The sequence below is a fragment of the Hippocampus bargibanti genome, linkage group LG13, assembly GCF_051943395.1.
Source record: "Hippocampus bargibanti isolate YZ-2025 linkage group LG13, ASM5194339v1, whole genome shotgun sequence".
In the NCBI taxonomy this organism is placed as follows: domain Eukaryota; kingdom Metazoa; phylum Chordata; class Actinopteri; order Syngnathiformes; family Syngnathidae; genus Hippocampus; species Hippocampus bargibanti.
In genome coordinates this window covers 2041481-2062329 of record NC_142746.1, presented here as the reverse complement: position 1 = coordinate 2062329, position 20849 = coordinate 2041481, and the positions used below count along the sequence as shown (strand labels likewise).

The 20849-nt window shown below is 41.2% G+C and overlaps 1 protein-coding gene across 5 annotated transcripts in view; it reads right to left on the bottom strand.

Annotated features, from left to right (window-relative positions):
* Nucleotides 1-20589, bottom strand: part of itsn1 (intersectin 1 (SH3 domain protein)) — a 66426-nt gene extending 45837 nt beyond the window's left edge. For 2 of the 5 annotated variants that reach the window (XM_089012695.1, XM_089012693.1), the window contains exons 1-15: nt 20522-20589; nt 16843-17012; nt 15822-15873; nt 15569-15661; nt 15422-15485; nt 11100-11245; nt 10877-11026; nt 7549-7624; nt 7369-7469; nt 7226-7289; nt 7002-7139; nt 5083-5177; nt 4810-4949; nt 4596-4718; nt 2110-2259 (exon numbers count right to left, since the gene is read on the bottom strand). In XM_089012695.1, the coding sequence (XP_088868821.1) occupies nt 2110-2259; nt 4596-4718; nt 4810-4949; nt 5083-5177; nt 7002-7139; nt 7226-7289; nt 7369-7469; nt 7549-7624; nt 10877-11026; nt 11100-11245; nt 15422-15485; nt 15569-15661; nt 15822-15849 (1368 nt within the window). In that variant the 5' untranslated portion in view covers nt 15850-15873; nt 16843-17012; nt 20522-20589. The remainder of the gene's footprint in view (nt 1-2109; nt 2260-4595; nt 4719-4809; nt 4950-5082; nt 5178-7001; nt 7140-7225; nt 7290-7368; nt 7470-7548; nt 7625-10876; nt 11027-11099; nt 11246-15421; nt 15486-15568; nt 15662-15821; nt 15874-16842; nt 17013-20521) is intronic. The other 3 variants (XM_089012696.1, XM_089012692.1, XM_089012694.1) reach the window with 3 other exon arrangements.
* Between the last annotated feature and the right edge of the window lie 260 nt (nt 20590-20849).

Here is a 20849-nt window from a genome sequence, read left to right as displayed (position 1 = left end):
AAGAATATAATCTTGGCTGGCAGAATGAGTAACGAAAAGCAGCTAGCAGGGGACAGTGTGAGTGAGGGTATTATTGCCGAGAAAGCACGGCAACTTCACTCGGATATCATCAAGGGGCAACTACATCAACGACCATCACAAAGGTCTATAAAACGACTTTACTCTACAGTACAGTTTATTTCTTTCATTACAATACAATAGCTCATTTATTATACATAAAATGAAGGCTATTTTGTGTAGTTTAAGGCTTATTTTGAAGACAAGTATGTTTTATGGGGACCTGAGAACGGATTATTCTCATTTTAATGGTTTCTTATGGGAAATGATGGTTTGGCAGACAAACTTTTCGCCTTACACACACTTTCTGAGAACCAATTAAGTTTGTAAGCTGAGGTATCACTGTACATTACACTTCATTTTATTAATTACAATACAATAGCACATTTGTTATACATAAAATATGGTATATTTTGTGTAGTTTTTAGGCTTATTTCGTCGAAAATTATGTTTTATGGGGACCTGGGTACGGATTATTTTCATTTTAATGGTTTCTTATGGGAAATGATGGTTTGGCAGACAAACTTTTCGCCTTACACACACTTTCTGAGAACCAATTAAGTTTGTAAGCTGAGGTATCACTGTACATTACACTTCATTTTATTAATTACAATACAATAGCACATTTATTATACATAAAATATGGTATATTTTGTGTAGTTTTTAGGCTTATTTCGACGAAAATTATGTTTTATGGGAACCTGGGTACGGATTATTCTCATTTTAATGGTTTCTTATGGGAAATGAAGGTTTGGCAGACAAACTTTTCGCCTTACACACACTTTCTGAGAACCAATTAAGTTCGTAAACTGAGGTATAACTGTACATTACACTTCATTTTATTAATTACAATACAATAGCACATTTATTATACATAAAATATGGTATATTTTGTGTAGTTTTTAGGCTTATTTAGACGAAAATGATGTTTTATGGGGACCTGGGTACGGATTATTCTCATTTTAATGGTTTCTTATGGGAAATGAAGGTTTGGCAGACAAACTTTTCGCCTTACACACACTTTCTGAGAACCAATTAAGTTGGTAAGCTGAGGTATCACTGTACATTACACTTTATTTTATTAATTACAATACAATAGCACATTTATTATACATAAAATATGGTATATTTTGTGTAGTTTTTAGGCTTATTTCGACGAAAATTATGTTTTATGGGGACCTGGGTACGGATTATTCTCATTTTAATGGTTTCTTATGGGAAATGAAGGTTTGGCAGACAAACTTTTCGCCTTACACACACTTTCTGAGAACCAATTAAGTTCGTAAGCTGAGGTATCACTGTACATTACACTTCATTTTATTAATTACAATACAATAGCACATTTAATTATACATAAAATATGGTATATTTTGTGTAGTTTTTAGGCTTATTTCATCGAAAATTTTGTTTTATGGGAACCTGGGTACGGATTATTCTCATTTTAATGGTTTCTTATGGGAAATGAAGGTTTGGCAGACAAACTTTTCGCCTTACACACACTTTCTGAGAACCAATTAAGTTCGTAAACTGAGGTATCACTGTACATTACACTTCATTTTATTAATTACAATACAATAGCACATTTGTTATACATAAAATATGGTATATTTTGTGTAGTTTTTAGGCTTATTTCGTCGAAAATTATGTTTTATGGGGACCTGGGTACGGATTATTCTCATTTCAATGGTTTCTTATGGGAAATGAAGGTTTGGCAGACAAACTTTTCGCCTTACACACACTTTCTGAGAACCAATTAAGTTCGTAAACTGAGGTATCACTGTACATTACACTTTATTTTATTAATTACAATACAATAGCACATTTATTATACATAAAATAAGGTCTATTTTGTGTAGTTTTTAGGCTTATTTCGACGAAAATTATGTTTTATGGGGACCTGGGTACGGATTATTCTCATTTTAATGGTTTCTTATGTGAAATAAATGCTTGGCAGATGAACTTTTCACCTTATACACACTTTCTGGGAACCACAGTCTGCAAGAAAAGAATCTGTTTTAAATTAAAATTGTTGTGTGGTGTTGGATGAATTACCAGGGCCTCCAGTTCAAACTCCAAGGTCTTCTTGCGGGCTTTGAGCAGAACGATGCTTTCCTGCTCCCGGTTCCTCTGAGTCAGAAGCTCCTGGCGCCGTTGCCGTTCCCACTCGAGTTGCCGCTGCCGCTCCAGCTCGCGCTTGGCCGCCTGGACACCACACAAGACGACATTACCGCCTTTTTGTCGGCAAAGAAAGGTAAGGGAAATTTTCATGGACTGGAAGGTGGATGAAGATGAGGACTGTCTCTTATCTAGATTAAAAAAAAAATACATTGGCTTAATCCTAAATCAACGTACCACCGCACATTGCAAATTTCCCCATTGTGGAACTATAAAAGGCGTTCTTATCTGATCTTATTTTATCTTGTCTTATCTTATTTTATCTTGTCTTATCTTATTTTAGCTTCCTTATTTTATTTTATCCTACATTATGTTAGCTTATTTTAACTTTTCTTATGTTCTTATTTTAGTTTCTTTTCTTATTTTAGCATATCTTATTTTCACTTATATTATTTTAGCTTTCTTATTTCAATTTATCCTCGCTTATGTCTATCTTATATCTTATATCTGAATCGTTGTGTTAACTTCATCCTGTCTACTTGATATGACGAAGGCGGAAGTATACGCTGAAACATGTCAGGTAATTGAACACCTAAAAAACACTGTTGTTTGTAATCAGAATCAGAATCAGAATCATCTTTATTGCCAAGTATGTAGAACACACAAGGAATTTGTTTCCGGTAGAACACGCTGCACTAGTATCGTTGTCAAAAAAAACTGCTAAGTGGCACTATACAGTTCCATTTTGGCTACTGTTGAAAGAGTTCAAAGAGTTAATGGCTTGGGGGAAGAAGCTGTTTAAATGTCTGCTGGATTTGGTGCGCATGGATCGGTAGCGCCTGCCTGAGGGGAGTAGCTGGAAAAGGTGGTGGGCAGGGTGCGGAGGGTATCTAATGTTAGCTTATCTTAACTTGGCTTCTTTGCTGCTGTGAAATGTAAATTTCTCCACTGTGAGACTAATAAAGGCAAATCCAATCCAATTTTTTTTTTTTTTTCATTTTAGATTATCTTATTTTAGTTTCCTTATTTTATCTTATCCTAGCTTATGCTCGGTTATTTTAGCTTGCCTTGTCTTCTTATTTTAGTTTCTTTTTTTATTTTAGGTGGCTGAGAAACTAGAGCTGTGGAGATATGCCCAGGAAAGGAGAGGAATGAAGATCAGTCGCAGCAAGACGGAATTCGGTTGTGTGAATGAGAGGGATCCAAGTGCAAGAGTGATGCTACAGGGAGAAGGGATAAAGAAGGTGGAAGATTTTAAGTACTTGGGGTCAACTGTCCAGAGCAATGGAGAGTGTGGAAAAGAGGTGAAGAAGCGTGTCCAGGCAGGCTGGAGCGGCTGGAGAAAAATGTCAGGTGTGATGTGTGATAGGAGGGTTTCCGCTAGAATGAAAGGAAAAGTGTATAAAACGGTGGTGAGACCAGCCATGATGTTTGGACTGGAGACAGTGCCACTGAAGAAAAGACAGGAAGCAGAGCTGGAGGTAGCAGAGCTGAAGATGTTGAGGTTTTCTTTGGGAGTGACCAGGTTGGATAGGATCAGGAATGAGTACATTAGAGGGACAACTCATATTAGAGGCTTTGGAGAGAAAGTCAGACTGAGATGGTTTGGACATGTCCAGAGGAGAGAGAGTGACTATATCTGGAGAAGGATGCTGAGCCTTGAACTGCCAGGCAGGAGACGGAGAGGAAGACGGAAGAGGAGGTTTATGGATGTGGTCAAAGAGGACATGAAGGTAGCTGGTGTGAGAGAAGAGGATGCACGAAATAGATGGAGGACATTGATTCGCTGTGGCGACCCCTGAAGGGAAAAGCAGAAAGGAAAAAAAGATCTTATCCTATCTTATGTTAGTTTATTTTAGCTTGTCTTATCTTCTTATTTTAGTTTATTTTCTAATTCAAGCTTATCTTATTTTTGCTGATTTTCGTATCTTAGCCTATCTATCTTAGCTTATTTTATCTTATCTTATCTTAGTTTATTGTTTATTTTAGCTGATCTTATTTTAGCTTATTTTCTGATTTTAGTCTATCATCGCCTATCCTATCTTATCTTAGCTTATTTTATCTTAGCTTTTCTTATTATAGCTTACCTTATTCTATCTTATTTTCTTATCTTAGCTTATCTTAGCCTATCCTATCTTATCATATTTTATCTTTTCTTGATATAGCTTATCTTATTTTAGCCTATTTTCTTATCTTAGCCTATTTTAGCCTGTCGTAGCTTATCTTAGTTTAGATTAATCTAGTTTAGTGATCATATCTTAGTTTAACTTATCTTAGTTTAATTTATCTTATTCTAGCTAGGCTTTGGTGACCCGCCAAGAGACTTTTCCAATATGAAATAAGTTCCCCAGCTCAAGACGGGTTGGGAGAAACGGCATCGGCTTTGACAAAATAGCATCGCCGCCGCCATGTTTCCCTCTCACCTCTCTCCTCTCGATTTCTTTGCGTCTCTCCTCCTCTCGCTGCCTCTCCATCTCCCTTTGCCTCTCCAGCTGCTTCTCCAACTCTTGCTGTCGCCTCCTCTCTTGCTCCAACCTCTCGCGCTCCTGACACGCGAGGAGAGACGAGAACGGCGGCTCTTTTATTTCCTGCGGCTCTTTTGGCTTCCATGTTTCTGATGGTTTCACGGTGAGCGACCTTCCTCTCCTGCTCTTCCCGTTCCAGCGCCGCCAGCCTCTCCTGTTCTTTCCTCTGCTGCTCCTGCAGGGCCTGACGTCGCTTCTCCAGCTCCAGGTTGCCCCGCTCAAAGTTCTCTCGTTTCTTATCCTCAAACGTGACTGAGGGGGCAGCAAAGAGAGCGACAAAATGGTGACGAGCAACCATACAAAAACATCTTTTGAAGGACTGAGAAACACGAAAATAATTCGTTGAAAACGTCAAAGACGTGAAGGAGACGAGACGTTGGCCAACCTGGAAGTTTCTTGTCCTGGTTGGTCTCCACTTCCTCCTTGGCCTCCTCGGCGACGCTCTTCTGGTCTGACTGCACGCTATCGCTTCGCGTGCGCCTGCGACGGGCATGACACAAACAGCGCCTCAGCTTTGTTGTTGTGCGGCGCCGATGTATACGGCGTATATGAACCCCAATGAAATGTGCATTTTCAAACCTTTTCCATATACAGGTAACATCCGAGTAACGACCGTCGCGAGTTACGACCACCCGTACTTACGACCACGTTTTTTTTATTCTATGCCTGGCACTGCAACACGCAAGCAGCCGGCAACGTGTACTACAATTTTGACCAGCCAGCATGCCACACACTTGCACAGCAAAGCGTGACTACACTCAATGCAGTAGTCATACAGTCCAGATACCGTCTCGGCAACATCTCCGGTAGCACTGTACACTGCTTTTTGCCTTCGGCGTCCGCCTGAGTCCGAGCGTGTGTGTCGAGCGACCTCTTCTGGCCGTTAGCAGGGAGAGCCATTTTTCAACAGCGCGCATACGTGGGAAGTCGTGCGTATTTGGGGCAGCAGAACGTGTAAGTATAACATTTATGAATGAACTGTGCAGTAAACAGTTTTGTATACATTACAGGTACATCTGTGTAAGCTCTCAGTCGTACAGGAGTGGTCCATCGATGAGAAGGTTTCTTCAGCCGTCATCTGTACAAAAGTGAAGGTTTCGGACGTTTCTAAACTTTAGTCTGACTTTAGTCTGACTTTAGTCTTCAGACTTTTGTACAGATGACGAAACGTCTTCACTTTTGAAGATGACGGCTGAAGAAACCTTCTCATCGACATTACAGGTACAGTTATACAGTAATAAAAATCGATAATATGAAATATAAAATTATAAAAACGACACTAAAAGGTATTAATTTTATAAATAAACTGCACAGTAAACACTTTGGTATATATTACAGGTATACAGTAATAAAGATTGATAATACAAAATATAAAATAATAAAAATGACACTAAAAGTTATCACATTTCAAAAAAAAACTGTAAACAGTTTGTTATCTAATAGTATTCAATAGAAAACATTGTTTAAATACAACAGATATACGACATTGTATACTATCCCGTCGTGTAAACGTCACGTCGGCAATTTTGAATGGATTTGGACTTACGACGGTTGGACTTGCGACCGTTTTGTCGGAACGGAACCCGGTCGTAACTCGGATGTTACCTATATAAGGCACACCGGAATGACTATAAGGCGCACCTTCAATGAATGAAAAAAGTTTTTCAAATATAATACATAAATATTGAATTTTCCGGTCTATTAGGCACACCTTCAATGAATAAAAAATGTTTTTCAAATATAATGTATAAATATCTCAAAGTTGTCCAAATATAAGGAACACCACATTCTAAGTAGAGGCTGGGGTTACGAACTACTACTACTACGAACTCTACTGGGGGTGGAATCGTGGCTTCCCGACAGTCGTTGCGAGATCTGTTGTACCTCAATATGCCTTCACATATAAGGCGCACGGGCGTATAAGGCGCAGGGTCATCTTTCAAAGATCTCAAGGACACTTTACAGTCACAGACAAGCATAGGTACTATAATAAATAAAATACAATCACAAATAGAATGCAATAAATAAAATACAATTATAAATAGAAACAAGAGAGAGAGCTACACAGAAAAATCAAGAAAATCAAGGCTTTTTTTGGGGGTGCGCCTTTACACTGGAAAATACGGTACTCCATTCTGCCTTTGGGCCAATTAAAACTAACCTCTATTAAGAAATAAAGTCCAATTGGATTTTCCGGAGAATAAAATGCCTACTATTACAGTAGAGTGATATTCTTCATATCCACTCGGTAAATTCCGACTTATCAAGTTCCCCAAAAAATAAAAAAGATAACGTGACACTTACCGGAAAGTTGGAGGGATGTAATCCGGCGGCAGCACGGGAGGCAGCGGCAGGCCGGACATAGCCATGTCGATGAGGTGCATGGCCAAGATGAACTCCTCCGCCGTCAGCTTCCCGTCTTGGTCGATATCCGACAGGCTCCTGTCCGGAGAAGACATTTGACGTCGTCGTTATTTGGGGGGGGATAGGAAATGCGGCTTGGAAATTTGAACATTTCAAGTAGTGACCATATGGAGGCCAGCTGGCCTTGTGGAAGGCTGGACTGCATGAGGATGGTGCGCGCCTGCGGACCTGCGCAAAAAAAGGCAAAAACGGCAATCAAGCGACACACGCAAAGCGAGGACAAGCGCGTCAACGCCGGAAAGCGCACCCGTCAAGTGGCCGCTCATCATTTTGTCATGGGAGTTAAACAGCTGCCGGTACTTCAGCCTCGACGATTGAGGGACGGCCCAGTCCAAAGGGGGTTGACCACTGTCCAGAAAACAAAAAAAAAACATCAGGTTCGGATGAATCTGCAGCGAAACGGAACGGAAGGGCTCAGACGACCTACCCGCTGGCATCGAAGGACGGACCCTTTTGCAATTTGCTGCCCGAACGGTTGAAGGAGGCCTTGGTGATGGAAGAAGCTGCAAAAGAAAAAGAAGAAGACTTTTTTTTTTTAGTTTTTTTTTGTCACTTTGAGTTGTTGGATTGGAAGTACAGTGATACCTTGGCTTACAAACTTAATTGGTTCCCAGAGAGTGTAAGCCGAAACGTGTGTATCCCAAAAATTAATTTCCCATATGAAACCATAAAAATGAGAATAATCTGTTCCCAGAAAATTATGTTTTATGGGGATAAAACATAATTTTCTACTAAATAAGCCTTAAAACTACACAAAATATACCTTATTTTATGTAGAATAAATGTGCTATGGTATTATAATTAAAGAAATAAACTGTACTGTATAATAAAGTCGTTTGATTTACCTTTGTGATGGTCGTTGATGCTTGAATAAATGTGCTATGGTATTATAATTAAAGAAATAAACTGTCCGGTATAATAAAGTCGTTTGATTTACCTTTGTGATGGTCATTGATGATTGATGGAATGCAGTGGCCGGTTTCATCAGCATTAAACACTTGATGAGGAACGTAGCCTTCTTCTTTCACCATCTTAAGGAATGATCCCTTGTAGGTAGGTGCTTTCTCTGCGATAATTTTACCTAGTTCCTCATCAACTGTGTTCTGTTTAGCTGGGTTGATAGCTTTTTGCATCAAGTGTACAGATGGCTTGTGTGGGTTATATGTGGAGTCTGATTGATGGGAATTTTAACCTTGCAGTCTACACTCTGCCTTTGAACTATCAAAGTTGAAATCCATTTTCTCACTCTCTCTGTCGTCTGCCTGTCTCTTTAATGTTTAATGTTTGTTTTAATGTTTAATGTTCCCCTCACTGCTGCGTTCTTGACCAATCACGTGGCTTTAACTGAAGACTGTGAGCGGGGAATGGAGGACAAAAATGAGTCGGATGCCATTTTCTTGGTAGGAGAACAGGCTTGTTCGCAAACGACACATCACTCATTGTGGCACTCCGTGTGTATCCCGAAAAATAGTTTGTATGCCAAGGTAACATTTTCATAAATTTACCGTTTGTAAACCGAAAAGTTCGTAAGCCAAGGGGTTCGTAAACCGAGGTATCACTGTACCTTGATTCGTCTCGCAGTGGAGAAATTGACATTTCACAGCAGCAACATTATGAAAGGAAGAGGAAAGGAAAGAAAGAAGTAGAAAAACAACATACAGGAGCTGCTGGAAAGGCAGCCACTCTCGTGGTGCCATCTTGAAGTCAAAAGAACAGGTCGAACGGAGATGAATTGCTTTTCAACATTTTGGCCACAACATTGTGCAGATGCGCCTTTTTGGCAGCACGTACCGTATTTATTCGAGTATAACGCGCACCCCTAATTTTCAATTAAAAATCAGTACAAACTTTGTTTTCTCTTTTTCTCGGCTCAGACCAAGCATTGTAAGTGACAACACATGCGTCCATGAGAAAAATCATTTATTGAAAATGTAAACACTGATGGAAACTCTGGATATTGGTATTTGTGCAAAACAGCAATGCTTAACTCACGTTTCAGCGTGGGCGAGGCGAGGAAAGGAAGCATAGCTAAAGAAATGCTAATCAACAATTTAAAAAAAAGGAATGCGCATGATCCGGGTCTTTCCCAGAATCGAAACTGAAGGGCGAGAATAGCAATGGAAATGCTGCCCCCTCCTGGAAGGGATAAAGTATAAAATATACAGTAAAGTCTCGTTATATCGATATTCAAGGGAGTCCGAAAAAATATCGATATAACCGGGACTATCGATATATCCGACCCTGTTTGCATGTAATTTTCTCAGTGCGTGCATAGAAATAGTATCGATATAACCGGGACTATCGATATATCCGATATCGATATAACGAGACTTTACTGTATATGAGAATTTTTTTTCCTAGGCCTCGTTTATAACGCACACCCAAACTTTGAGTTCTTTTTTAGGTAAATGTTGCATGTTATACTCGAATAAATACGGTATATGCCAGCACCGTTTTTGATTGGGAGGAATGTCTATGCTACTTGACTGTCATCCCTGGATAGCTCTAGGGGCCATTGATGAGAAGAAAAAAGCGTCAGCACATAGCACCTATGTAGAACTGCCTCGGCTTGGAATTGAAGCGGATTTACGTGGGGCAGGAGATGGCAGTGTGCGGGCTCCCAACTTCTCTGGACACGGAAGGAGACGGACGGCATCCATATTTTTTTAACACTTTTTTAACACACGGACTGATCAGATGTTCGAAAATCAATTTGTGTTCCTTTATCGTGCAAATTGGGACTGTCACGGTTTGGAATTGAAGCGGATTTACGTGGGGCGGGAGATGGCAGCGTGCAGGCTCGCTACTTATCTGGACATGAAAGGAGACAGACGCCATCCATATTTTTTTAAACATTTTTTCAACACACGGACTGATGAGAGGTTCTTGCAAATTGGGACGGTTGCGTCTAGGAATTGAGGCGGATTAGCGTGGGACAAGAGATGTGAGATTTCGCTAATGAATGCTACGGCTTCGTGTTTGCTTTGAACATTTAGCTTGTAGCAGACGTGTACGTTATCACCATGACGTCAATGATCGCCTGGTAAAAAGGACACTTTGATCCTCTCCTTTTTCATCTAGAACTCTAGAACAACAAAGACGTGCAGGAAGTGCTTAAGATTGGATGCCTGTCTATGTCTTTTGTGTTGTCATATTATTTTGTAATTTTGTTTTGTTGTTTTTGACTTCAAGATGGCGCCGCGAGAGTGGTTGCCTTTACAGCAGCTCCTGTATTTTGTTTTTCCTACTTCTTCCATTCCTTTCGATCTGCGTCTATCACATGAAGCGGTTGCGCCTTTTTAGCAGCACGAATATGCCAGCACTGTTTTTTGATTGGGGAATTGTCGCGGCTGGGAATTGAAGCGGATTTACGATCTCTTTTCATCTCATGGATGCTACAGCTTGGTGTTTGCTTTCAACATTTAGCTTGGAGCAGACGTGCACATGTTATCACCATGAAGTCAATGATCCACTGGTGGAAAGACGCTTGGATCCTCTCCTCTTTCATCTAGAACTGCTGAATGCCACAAAGACGGTGCAGAAAATGCTTTAAATTGAATGTCACATTATTTGTTTTTTTTTCTTGTTTTGACTTCAAGATGGCGCCGCGAGCGTGGCTGCCTTTACAGCAGCTCCTGTATTTTGTTTTTTAACTTCTTACTTTCCTCTTCCTTTCATCACATTACTGCTGTGAAATGTCAATTTCTCCACTGCCAGACTAATAAAGGCGAATCCAATCCAATGGAATGCGTCACCTGGGTGGGAGAAGCTTGAAATGGGTTGCATCAAGCCCGTTGTCGGCGCTCCGTTGGCCATGGGGGGCGGGAGGGTCGGCGCCGAGACCAGAGGTGGCGACACCCCGACAGGTAGAGGGGGGAGAGGGGGAGGCGCCATGGCGGGCATACCTGGAGGCAGGGAAAACATGCACTGAGCGAGCGCGTCTATCGTGCGTCGGCGACATGTGCAGAAGGGCCTTACCGAAGCCGGCTAGCGGGGGCTGTTTCATACTCGGGGGCAACGCTGGAGGAAGGGGGTGGCCCTGGAGTTTTAGCTTTATTAGCTTCATGGCGATGGAGAACTCGTGGATGTCCATGCGGCCGTCGCTGTTCATGTCCGCCAAGGCCCTGGAAGCAAACACCCAAAAAAAATTATGTCCCGCAAGAGCACTGGTGTCCAAGTGAATGCCCGGTGGCCAAATCTGGCCCGCCACCTCATTTTATTCGGGCCGCGAAAGCAAATCATGCATGTCAAGGGGCACTTCCTCCGGTATCACCTCATCAGTAATGCTGATGAGTGATTACCGGAGGGAGTGGGGCAATCAGCCAGTCCTTAGTCAGGAATGTAGGAACAATCGGTGGGGCTGCAGGGAGTGGTCCTCTGCTCCCCCCAACCTGAGAGTAGGGACCTATCATACCAGTAAGACTTTAGTTCGGTGAAGAAGCATCTTGGATAAGAAGCGAAATGTCCGACACCTTCACAAAAGTACAGATGACGGCTGAAGAAACCTTTTCAATAATACATTATAACACTCCAAACTGTCCCTAGGTGTGACTGTGACTGTTGTACGTCTTTTCGTGCCCTGCGATTGGCTGGCAACCAATTCAGGGTGTCCCGCGCCTCGTGCCCGAAGACAGCTGGGATAGGCTCTAGCAACCCCCGCGACCTTAATGAGGAATAAGCGGTACGGAAAATGGATGGATGGATAATACATTTTATTTCAAGCGCATTTCAAAACTCTCAAGGATGTTAATGCTTTGTTATAGCTTTAGCTGTTGTTAAAGCGCTATATAAACCAATATACAGTGAGACCTTGGCTTACAAACAAATTGGTTCACAGACAGAGTGTGTAAGGCGAAAAGTGTGTATCTCAAAATTGTTTTTGACATAGGAAACCATTAAATGAGAATAATCCGTTCCCAGGTCTCCATGAAATATAATTTTCAACTAAATAAGCCTTAAAACTACACACAACATACCTTATTCATTGTATAATAAATGTGCTATTGTATTGTAATGAAAGAAATACACTGCACGATATAATAAAGTCACTTTACATTAGTGATGGTCGTTGATGGCTCTTAATTGACACCTGTTGCTTTCTGACTTGTAAGATCTTACGAAACTGAGGCATCACATTATCATTCATCATGTTGATGATTCTCATAGCCTTTTCTGGATGGAACTGTTCAATAAAAGCCTGCACATCAACTCCTGGATGGCCTGCTTCTGCTTGTCCTCTTAAAGGCAAATCAAATCCTCTGTGTTGAGGACCTCATTATGGTCAGCAACAAGCTCTTCGATGTCATCTGTATCCATTTCGAGTCCCGTAGGTGCTAGCAGAGAGTTTATTACAACAAAAGGCACGAGTCCGATGATTCCACAGACGCGGAATAAAACGCGACAAAAGAAGGCGGGCGGGGCGATCCGTCCAGCACATTCGCGATCCCGGAAAGCACCAAACTTACGCCATCGCTGCTAACAATCACCACGGCAAAGCAAACTCTTGAACTTGCCAGCACAAGACACAGCGAGGCGTCGTAATCATGTCACTAGTGAGGTGACAGCGACTCGTTGAAATGTCCCAGTATCGATGATGAGGGGATCAACACGCACATTCGCGATCCCGGAAAGTACCAAACTTACGCGATCGCGGCTAACAATCACCTCCGGCAAAGCTAAACTGTTGGACTTGCCAGCACAAGCGTCGTAATCATGTCACTGATGAGATAACAGCGAGTCGTTGAAATGAAATGAAATTGTCTTCTTCGGCTGGCGGAGGTCGCGAGCGGCGGCCCCGCCCCAGCTGTCAACTCGCACGTGACAATTTCTGCGTCATTAGTCACATGAAAGCATCGACTAAATAACGCCTCTGTGTAAAGCTTTTAGGCGAAGGATGGTAGCAATGGTGAACGGGACCGGGCTCTTTATTTGTAGAATGATCGTAGAAAGTTACTCTCAGGGAAGTGACACACAGTGTGAGAGATGTGTTAGGCTGAGATTCACATGACAGCCGCGGTGTGCACATGTGACGCCACAAACGCACACCTGGTTCGTATTTTCTCAATGATCTCCTTCTTCTCCTCGAAGGTGATTATTAGGGGATCATCTTGCATTCATTTCCTAATAGTAAAATTATCTGCAAAAAGCTCCTCGGAAGCGATCGACGTGTGAATTCAGAGAGGCGGTGTGGAAAGGTGCGCCGCTGGAGCGCTGTTAGGTCGTGTGCTTCCGCCGAAGATCCGAAGATCACTCCGCCAGCCGTGGTGGGTGTGTATCGCGAAAAGTAGTGCATATTTCAAGGTTTAATTTTCATAAATTTGACGTTCGTACACCGAAAAGAGAGTTAGACAGCTGACTGGCTGTAAACTGGCTAGCTGTAAACTGGCTAACTGGCTATCTATTAACTATGTGCAATCTATTAGCTAGCTAGCTATTAGCTGGCTAGCTGTTGGCTATCTATTAACTATTTATTGGCTATCTATTAACTATTTATTGGCTATCTATTAGCTAGCTATTAGCTGTCTAGCTGACTGGCTATAAACTGTCTAGTTGGCTATCTGGCTATCTATTAGCTATTTATTAGCTATCCATGAGCTAGCTGTCTAGCCATTAGCTGTCTAGCTGGCTGGCTGTAAGCTGTCTAGCTGTTGGCTATCTGGCTATCTATTAACTATTTATTTGCTATCTATTAGCGAGTGAGCTAGCTTTCTATCTATTTGAGTTACTTCGGGGTTGAATGAACGCTGGTGCATGTGGCTGTCGCTGCTCACCCACAGAAAAATGTTTCCTGTTACTGTAAAGTCACCTTGAGAGTTTTGAAAGGTGCTTAGAAATCATATGTATTGTTATTATTATTATTATTATTATTATTATTATTATTATTATTATTATAAGATAGCTAGCTAGACAGCTAATAGATATCTAATAGATAGCAAAAAGATCACTTCGTGTTTCTCAATGATCTCCTTCTCCTCGAAGGTGATTATGAGGGGATCATTCATTTCCTAATAGTAAAATTATCTGCAAAAAGCTCCTCGGAAGCGATCGACGTGTGAATTCAGAGAGGCGGTGTGGAAAGGTGCGCCGCTGGAGCGCTGTTCGGTCGTGTGCTTCCGCCGAAGATCCGAAGATCACTCCGCCAGCCGTGGTGGGTGTGTATCGCGAAAAGTAGTGCGTATTTCAAGGTTTAATTTTCATAAATTTGACGTTCGTAAACCGAAAAGTTCATAAGGTAAGGTGTTCGTAAGCTGAGGTCTCACTGTACAGGTACGTTGTATTTTGTACAGTCGCCTGCATTTCAAGCTCAAATAACTCCAGACCCATATAACTTGGGAATTAACTACTTAGCTTTCTTACGCTGCTTTGAATGTTTATGTAGTCCTAAAACTCAATATTCTGTGGTTCCTGCAATTGGAGTGACAATGACAAAAACCCTGGCACTGGGTAATAATACTATTATTATAATAATATATTATTATATAAATAACAATTAAATTAAATAACAATATTATAATAATATTGTTATTAAGTATACCGGGAGTATTTCAGAAGGACATTAGCACACACACACACACACACACACACAGATATATATATATATATATATACAGTAAAGTCTCGTTATATCGATATCGGATATATCGATAGTCCCGGTTATATCGATACTATTTCTATGCACGCACGGAGAAAATTACGTGCAAACAGGGTCGGATATATCGATAGTCCCGGTTATATCGATATTTTTCGGACTCCCTTGAATATCGATATAACGAGACTTTACTGTATATATATATACAGTAAAGTCTCGTTATATCGATATCGGATATATCGATAGTCCCGGTTATATCGATACTATTTCTATGCACGCACGGAGAAAATTACATGCAAACAGGGTCGGATATATCGATAGTCCCGGTTATATCGATATTTTTTCGGACTCCCTTGAATATCGATATAACGAAGACTTTACTGTATATATACACACACACACACACACACACACACACACACACACACACACACACACACACACACACACACACACACACACAGTAAAGTCTCGTTATATCGGTTATATCGATAGTACTGCTTATTACGATACTATTTCTATGAACGCAAGGAGAAAATGTACATGCCGCAGGATCGAATATATCGATAGTCCCGTTATATCCATATTTTTTCCGACTCCCGAGAATATCGATATAACGAGACTTTACTGTATATAAACATAAAAAAGAGAGCATCTTGTGGCTGGTGACCAGAGAGTCCAGCATGAGTCTCGACGGTGTCTCCGAGCTCACCAGATCTGGGCCAGGATCGGTGGCGGCAGCCCGGACTGCAGGAAGAAGTTCCTGGCTTGATCCCCTGAAAACGTCACACACGCGTTATCAGACAATAGACGTGCAATGCAAGGCGTCCACGTGGCTGCAGCACATCGAGCTACCCACCCGTGATGTACCCCCCCGCGCTGGGAGAAAGGCTGTGAAACTGTTGGTCATGTTTGGCTCGCTCGTCCGCCGAGATCAAGAACACATCCGGACCTGAGAAACGCACGCGCGCAACAAAAGGGTAACCAAGACCACGGCAGCGGAAAAAAAGGGGAAGGGGAAGGAATGACGAGAATGTGTTAGTCACGCGTTTCACTTCCTGCGGAGAGGATGACGCTGGAGGAGCGGTAAAACGAGATTTCCGTTGACTGACCCATGAAAGTGGCGGGGAACTGAGCCATGGTTCGCGTCTTCACAAAGACCACCTGCACAAATGGCAAAAACAAAAAAGCATTTTGATAATAATAATAATCATAATAATAATAATAATCATAAATTTGATTTATAAGCGCCTTTCAAAACTCTGAAGGTCACTTTACAGTCACAGGATCAGTTTTTCTGTAGGTGAGCAGCGGCAGCCCCCTCCCCCCAAAAAAAGCTAGTTAGTCATGAGGTGTGGGGATGGACCATCACTTGAGCTATCTAGCTATATAGCTGGCTATCGAAGTAGCTAGCTAGCTATCTGGCTGGCTTCCAAGCTAGCTATCTAGATGGCTACCTAGCTAGTTATCTAGATGGCTACCTAGCTAGCTATCTAGATGGCTACCTAGCTAGCAATATATTTGCTATATCTATTTTGATAGCTAGCTGTCGATTAGTTATCTATTAGCTAGCTAGATAACTTTCTATCTATTTGAGTTATAGCGGGCTGAGTGAACGCTGGCGCGTGTGGCTGCCGCTGCTCACCCACGGAAAAACTGATCCTGTGACTGTAAAGTGACCTTGAGAGTTTTGAAAGGCACTTAAAAATAAAAGTAAAATAATACATTTTAGTAACAAAGTAACAAAGTTAAAAAAAAAAAATAATATGAGAAATGTATTATTATTATTATCAAATTGATAGAAAGCTAGCTTAGCTATCTATTATCCATCTGGCCAGCCAGCCGGCTAGCTATTAACTATCTATTAGTTAGCCAGCTAGCCTTCCTATTTGAGTAGCTAATAGATAGCTAATAGACAGCCAACTAGCTAGGCAGACAGCCAATATAGCCAGCTAAATAGCTGCTGATGTTACCTATTATTTGACTGTTTTGTGTGGATTTTTACATACAGGTAAAAATGACCAGCTATCAATAATAGCTAGCTAATAGCTAGCTAGCTGGCTGACCAGATAGCTAAAAGCGATTGAGCCACGTGTCTTTTGGCATTGCTGATGACGTCGCCGCCCAACTCGCCTCACTTGCCGGTGTGGCCTCCTTTTCCCGCTCAGTGACGGCGCGGACGCAGATGCTCCTCCGTCGCTGTACGTGCCTTGCGACCAGCCGGCGACCAGTTGGAGGTGGAGTCCGCGGAGTCGGCCTTCCGCCCAAAGTCAGCTGGGATAAGCTGCGGCACCCCCGCCGCCCTGTTGGCGTCGGAAAGGACGTGAGACCGCGTGGCTTTCGGACAGTCATTCCTATTGCGCAAGATCGCACGCACACACATTTTGCTGGATTGAGCAAGACGACCGTGGGCGACATATAATAATAATAATACATTTTATTAATAAGCCCTTTCAAAACTCTCAAGGTCACTTTACAGTCACAGGATAAATTTTTCTATGGATGAGCAGCGGCAACCACACGCGCCAGCGTTCACTCAACCCGGAAGTAACTCAAATAGATAGAAAGTTAGCTAGCTAGCTAATAGATACAATATAATAATACATAAATTATAATAATACATTTCATTTATAAGCACCTTTCAAAACTCTCAAGGTCACTTTACAGTCACAGAATACAGTCACTAATAGATGGCTACCTGGCCAGCTAGATAGCTAAACGATAGCAAGTTAGACAGCTGACTGGCTCAAAACTGGCTAGCTGGCCATCTATTAGCTAGCTAGCTATTAGCTGGCTATCTATTAACTATTTATTGGCTATCTATTAACTATTTATTTGCTATCTATTAGCTAGCTAGCTATTAGCTGTCTAGCTGACTGGCTATAAACTGTCTAGTTGGCTATCTGTTGCTATCTATTAGCTATTTATTAGCTATCCATGAGCTAGCTGGCTAGCCATTTGCTGTCTAGCTGGCTGGCTGTAAGCTGTCTAGCTGTTGGCTATCTGGCTATCTATTAACTATTTATTTGCTATCTATTAGCGAGCGAGCTAGCTTTCTATCTAGCTTTTGAGTTACTTCGGGGTTAAATGAACGCTGGTGCATGTGGCTGCCGCTGCTCACCCACAGAAAAATGTTTCCTGTTACTGTAAAGTCACCTTGAGAGTTTTGAAAGGTGCTTAGAAATCATATGTATTATTATTATTATTATTATTATTATTAATAAGATAACTAGATAGACAGCTAATAGATATCTAATAGATAGCAAAAAGATCACTACGTAGCTGGCTTGATAACTAGCTAGACTGTTATAAGTCTTCTCTCATAAGGAATTGTGTCAAACGGAAATTCCTTAATCTGGATAAAAAATGTATGTATTATTTTTTTTACCACAAAATGAATCTGGCACCCTGCGTATTCCATTTACTGTACCAAAAGAAATAAAAATTCACTTCTTGATTTTCATTGATTTTGTATTCAGTTAGACCAAGCATGTCAAATTCATTTTTTTTGCAGCGTGCGGGCCACAATGGAGTTCCTCTCGTCGGCCATTTTGAATTTGGGGAAGCCATTACAATGTTTCATCCCTCCACATATGACATTTAGAGTGTTCACCAAATGCATGAATAGTTTTCAAATGTGAAGTTTACGTGGGTGTCATGATCTGGTTAGCGACCAACGGGTGGCGCTGTCAGCCCTGCCTGCCGTTACAATCAGTGGCAGTCAAAAGGACTCCCGGCACGACCATTCGCTGTCGGGTAATTGTATGCTTTGTATGTGTTTGTTTCACCTTGGAAGACTTTTACTCTTGGTTTTCTTTTTTACTTTTTTTTGTATTTTTTCTGTTCAGATGATTTTGATGTTTTACATTTTGTTGACTGACTTTATTTTAATACAACTTGACAAACACAACCTCCTGCTCCCTCCTACCTGCTTTTTGGGATCCACAACCGCCATCACCACATTGCAAACCGTGACAGAGGGACAATTAGATCCGTCACTCGGACAACTGTGATCTAAAGGATTAGCCAGCTAGCTGAATCAAAAGAGAGATAGCAAGCTAGCTCATTCGCTAGCTAGCTCACTCGCTATTTCGCTTGCCAGCTAGCTCACTCGCTAACTAGTTCGCTTGCTAGCCAGCTAACTCAATTATATTTTTTGGTTCATTGAGTGAAAGAAGGGCTACAACGAACAAATACTGTTAGAATTAAGTATTCAAACAATTGAAATCGATTTTGGAGTCTCCAATCATTCACCGCAATCGATATATATGGAAAGAATTCCTTACTTTTAGCTCATTCACTGCCATCCCCCAATTATATTCAATATTAAATATTAAATTCAATATTCAAAGCCATCCATAACCTTGCCCTCCCTTATCTGTCTGACGTACTTCAAATCTCCGTTCCCTCTCTGTCCCTCAGATCCTCATCATCCCTTCACCTCAATGGGCCTTCTGCCCGTCCTACCACAATGGGGTACAGAGCTTTCAGCCGCTCTGCTCCCAAACTCTGGAATTCACTTCCACCCAACATCCGTAATATTGACGCCCTTCCTACTTTCAAATCCCACCTCAAAACCAATCTGTTTAAAATGGAATTCATGGTCTAGTTCAATCAGCTATTTTTGTTATTTACCATTTAATTTGTGGTTTTATTGTTTTGTGTATTGTTTTTTGATTGTGTCCTTGAGTGCTCTGAAAGGCGCTTGGAAATTAAATGTATTATTATTATTATTACTATTATTATTATTTATTCGGGAATTGAAAATATGACATAGGGCGCTATTCCCCAATTTGTTCGGGTTTTGTTTTGTTCTTACTGAGTGCTGATAAAGCGCTGGTCAGACTTCTGGCATAAGTTTTGCCCTTCCACAGGGGGGCAGCATTTCCATTTTTTATGTCAGTGCTTTGTTACAGCTTCAGCTGTTGTGAAATCTGTAAATAAATCACTATGGAGTGTATTTTGTACAGCTGCCCCCATTTCAAGCTCAGATAACTCACGACCCATTAACTTAGGAATTAACTATTTTTTTCTGATTGAAGAAGCGAATCTACAGTTTCTAACGCTGGAATGAATGTGGATGTAGTCCTAAAACTCAATATTCTGTGGGTCCCGGAATTCAAGTGACAATGACAAAAACCCTGGCACTGGAGTGTGCACATTTTTGCACATTGTCTGTCTACAAGTTAAAGACATTTAAACAGTTTTTTGGTTTTATCTCATGGAAAAATGATGTAGACCGTTTTTCTGTGTTTAAAGCAAAAACTTTCCCCACCCCATCATCAACGACAATCACACATGAGCCGCCGTTATCCAGACTCCTCTCAATCATTCGTATCAATCACGCGCAAATAAAATGATAGAAATCGGTGGTGCGCATGTTCTCATTCAACACGATAAAAACAAAGACTGTATCCCATTTTAAAATGAATTGAAAAATGCAGCCCACACCTTAGCAAGCGCTAACACAACGTGTGTGCGGCATCGGAACTCTCGCAGGAGTAGTCGTATGTTAATCAGATCCAGACTCTCATACCCCCCATAAATAAATACAGTGAGACCTCAACTTACGAACTTAATTGGTTCCCAGGCAGAGTGTGTTAGGCGAAAAGTGTGTATCTCAAAAATAAATTTCCCATAGGAAACCATTAAAATGGGAATAATCCGTTCCCGGGTTTCCATAAAATCTACTTTTCAACTAAATACGCCTTAAAACTACACACAACATACCTTATTCTATGTATAATAAATGTGCTATTGTATTGTAATGAAAGAAATTCACTGCATTGTATCATAAAGTCACTTTATTTACATTTGTGATGGTCATTGATGGCTTGATGGAATGGCGTTGGAGGTCGAAGGTCAAACGGAATTGCTGTTTGGAAAGAGAGGCGCATTACATGAGGACTGTAATTAAAGAAATAAACTGTGCTGTAAGATAGTTTTATTTACCTTTTTGATGGTTGTTGATGGCTTATGGAAGGAGAGTCACCTTCCATAAGGACTGTTGGTAACTTAACCTCTGATGCTGTTCGGTCGTGTGCTTCCGCCGAAGATCACTCCGCCAGCCGTGGTGGGTGTGTATTATGAAAATAGTGCTTATTATAAGGTTTAATTTTCATAAATGTGACGTTTGTAAG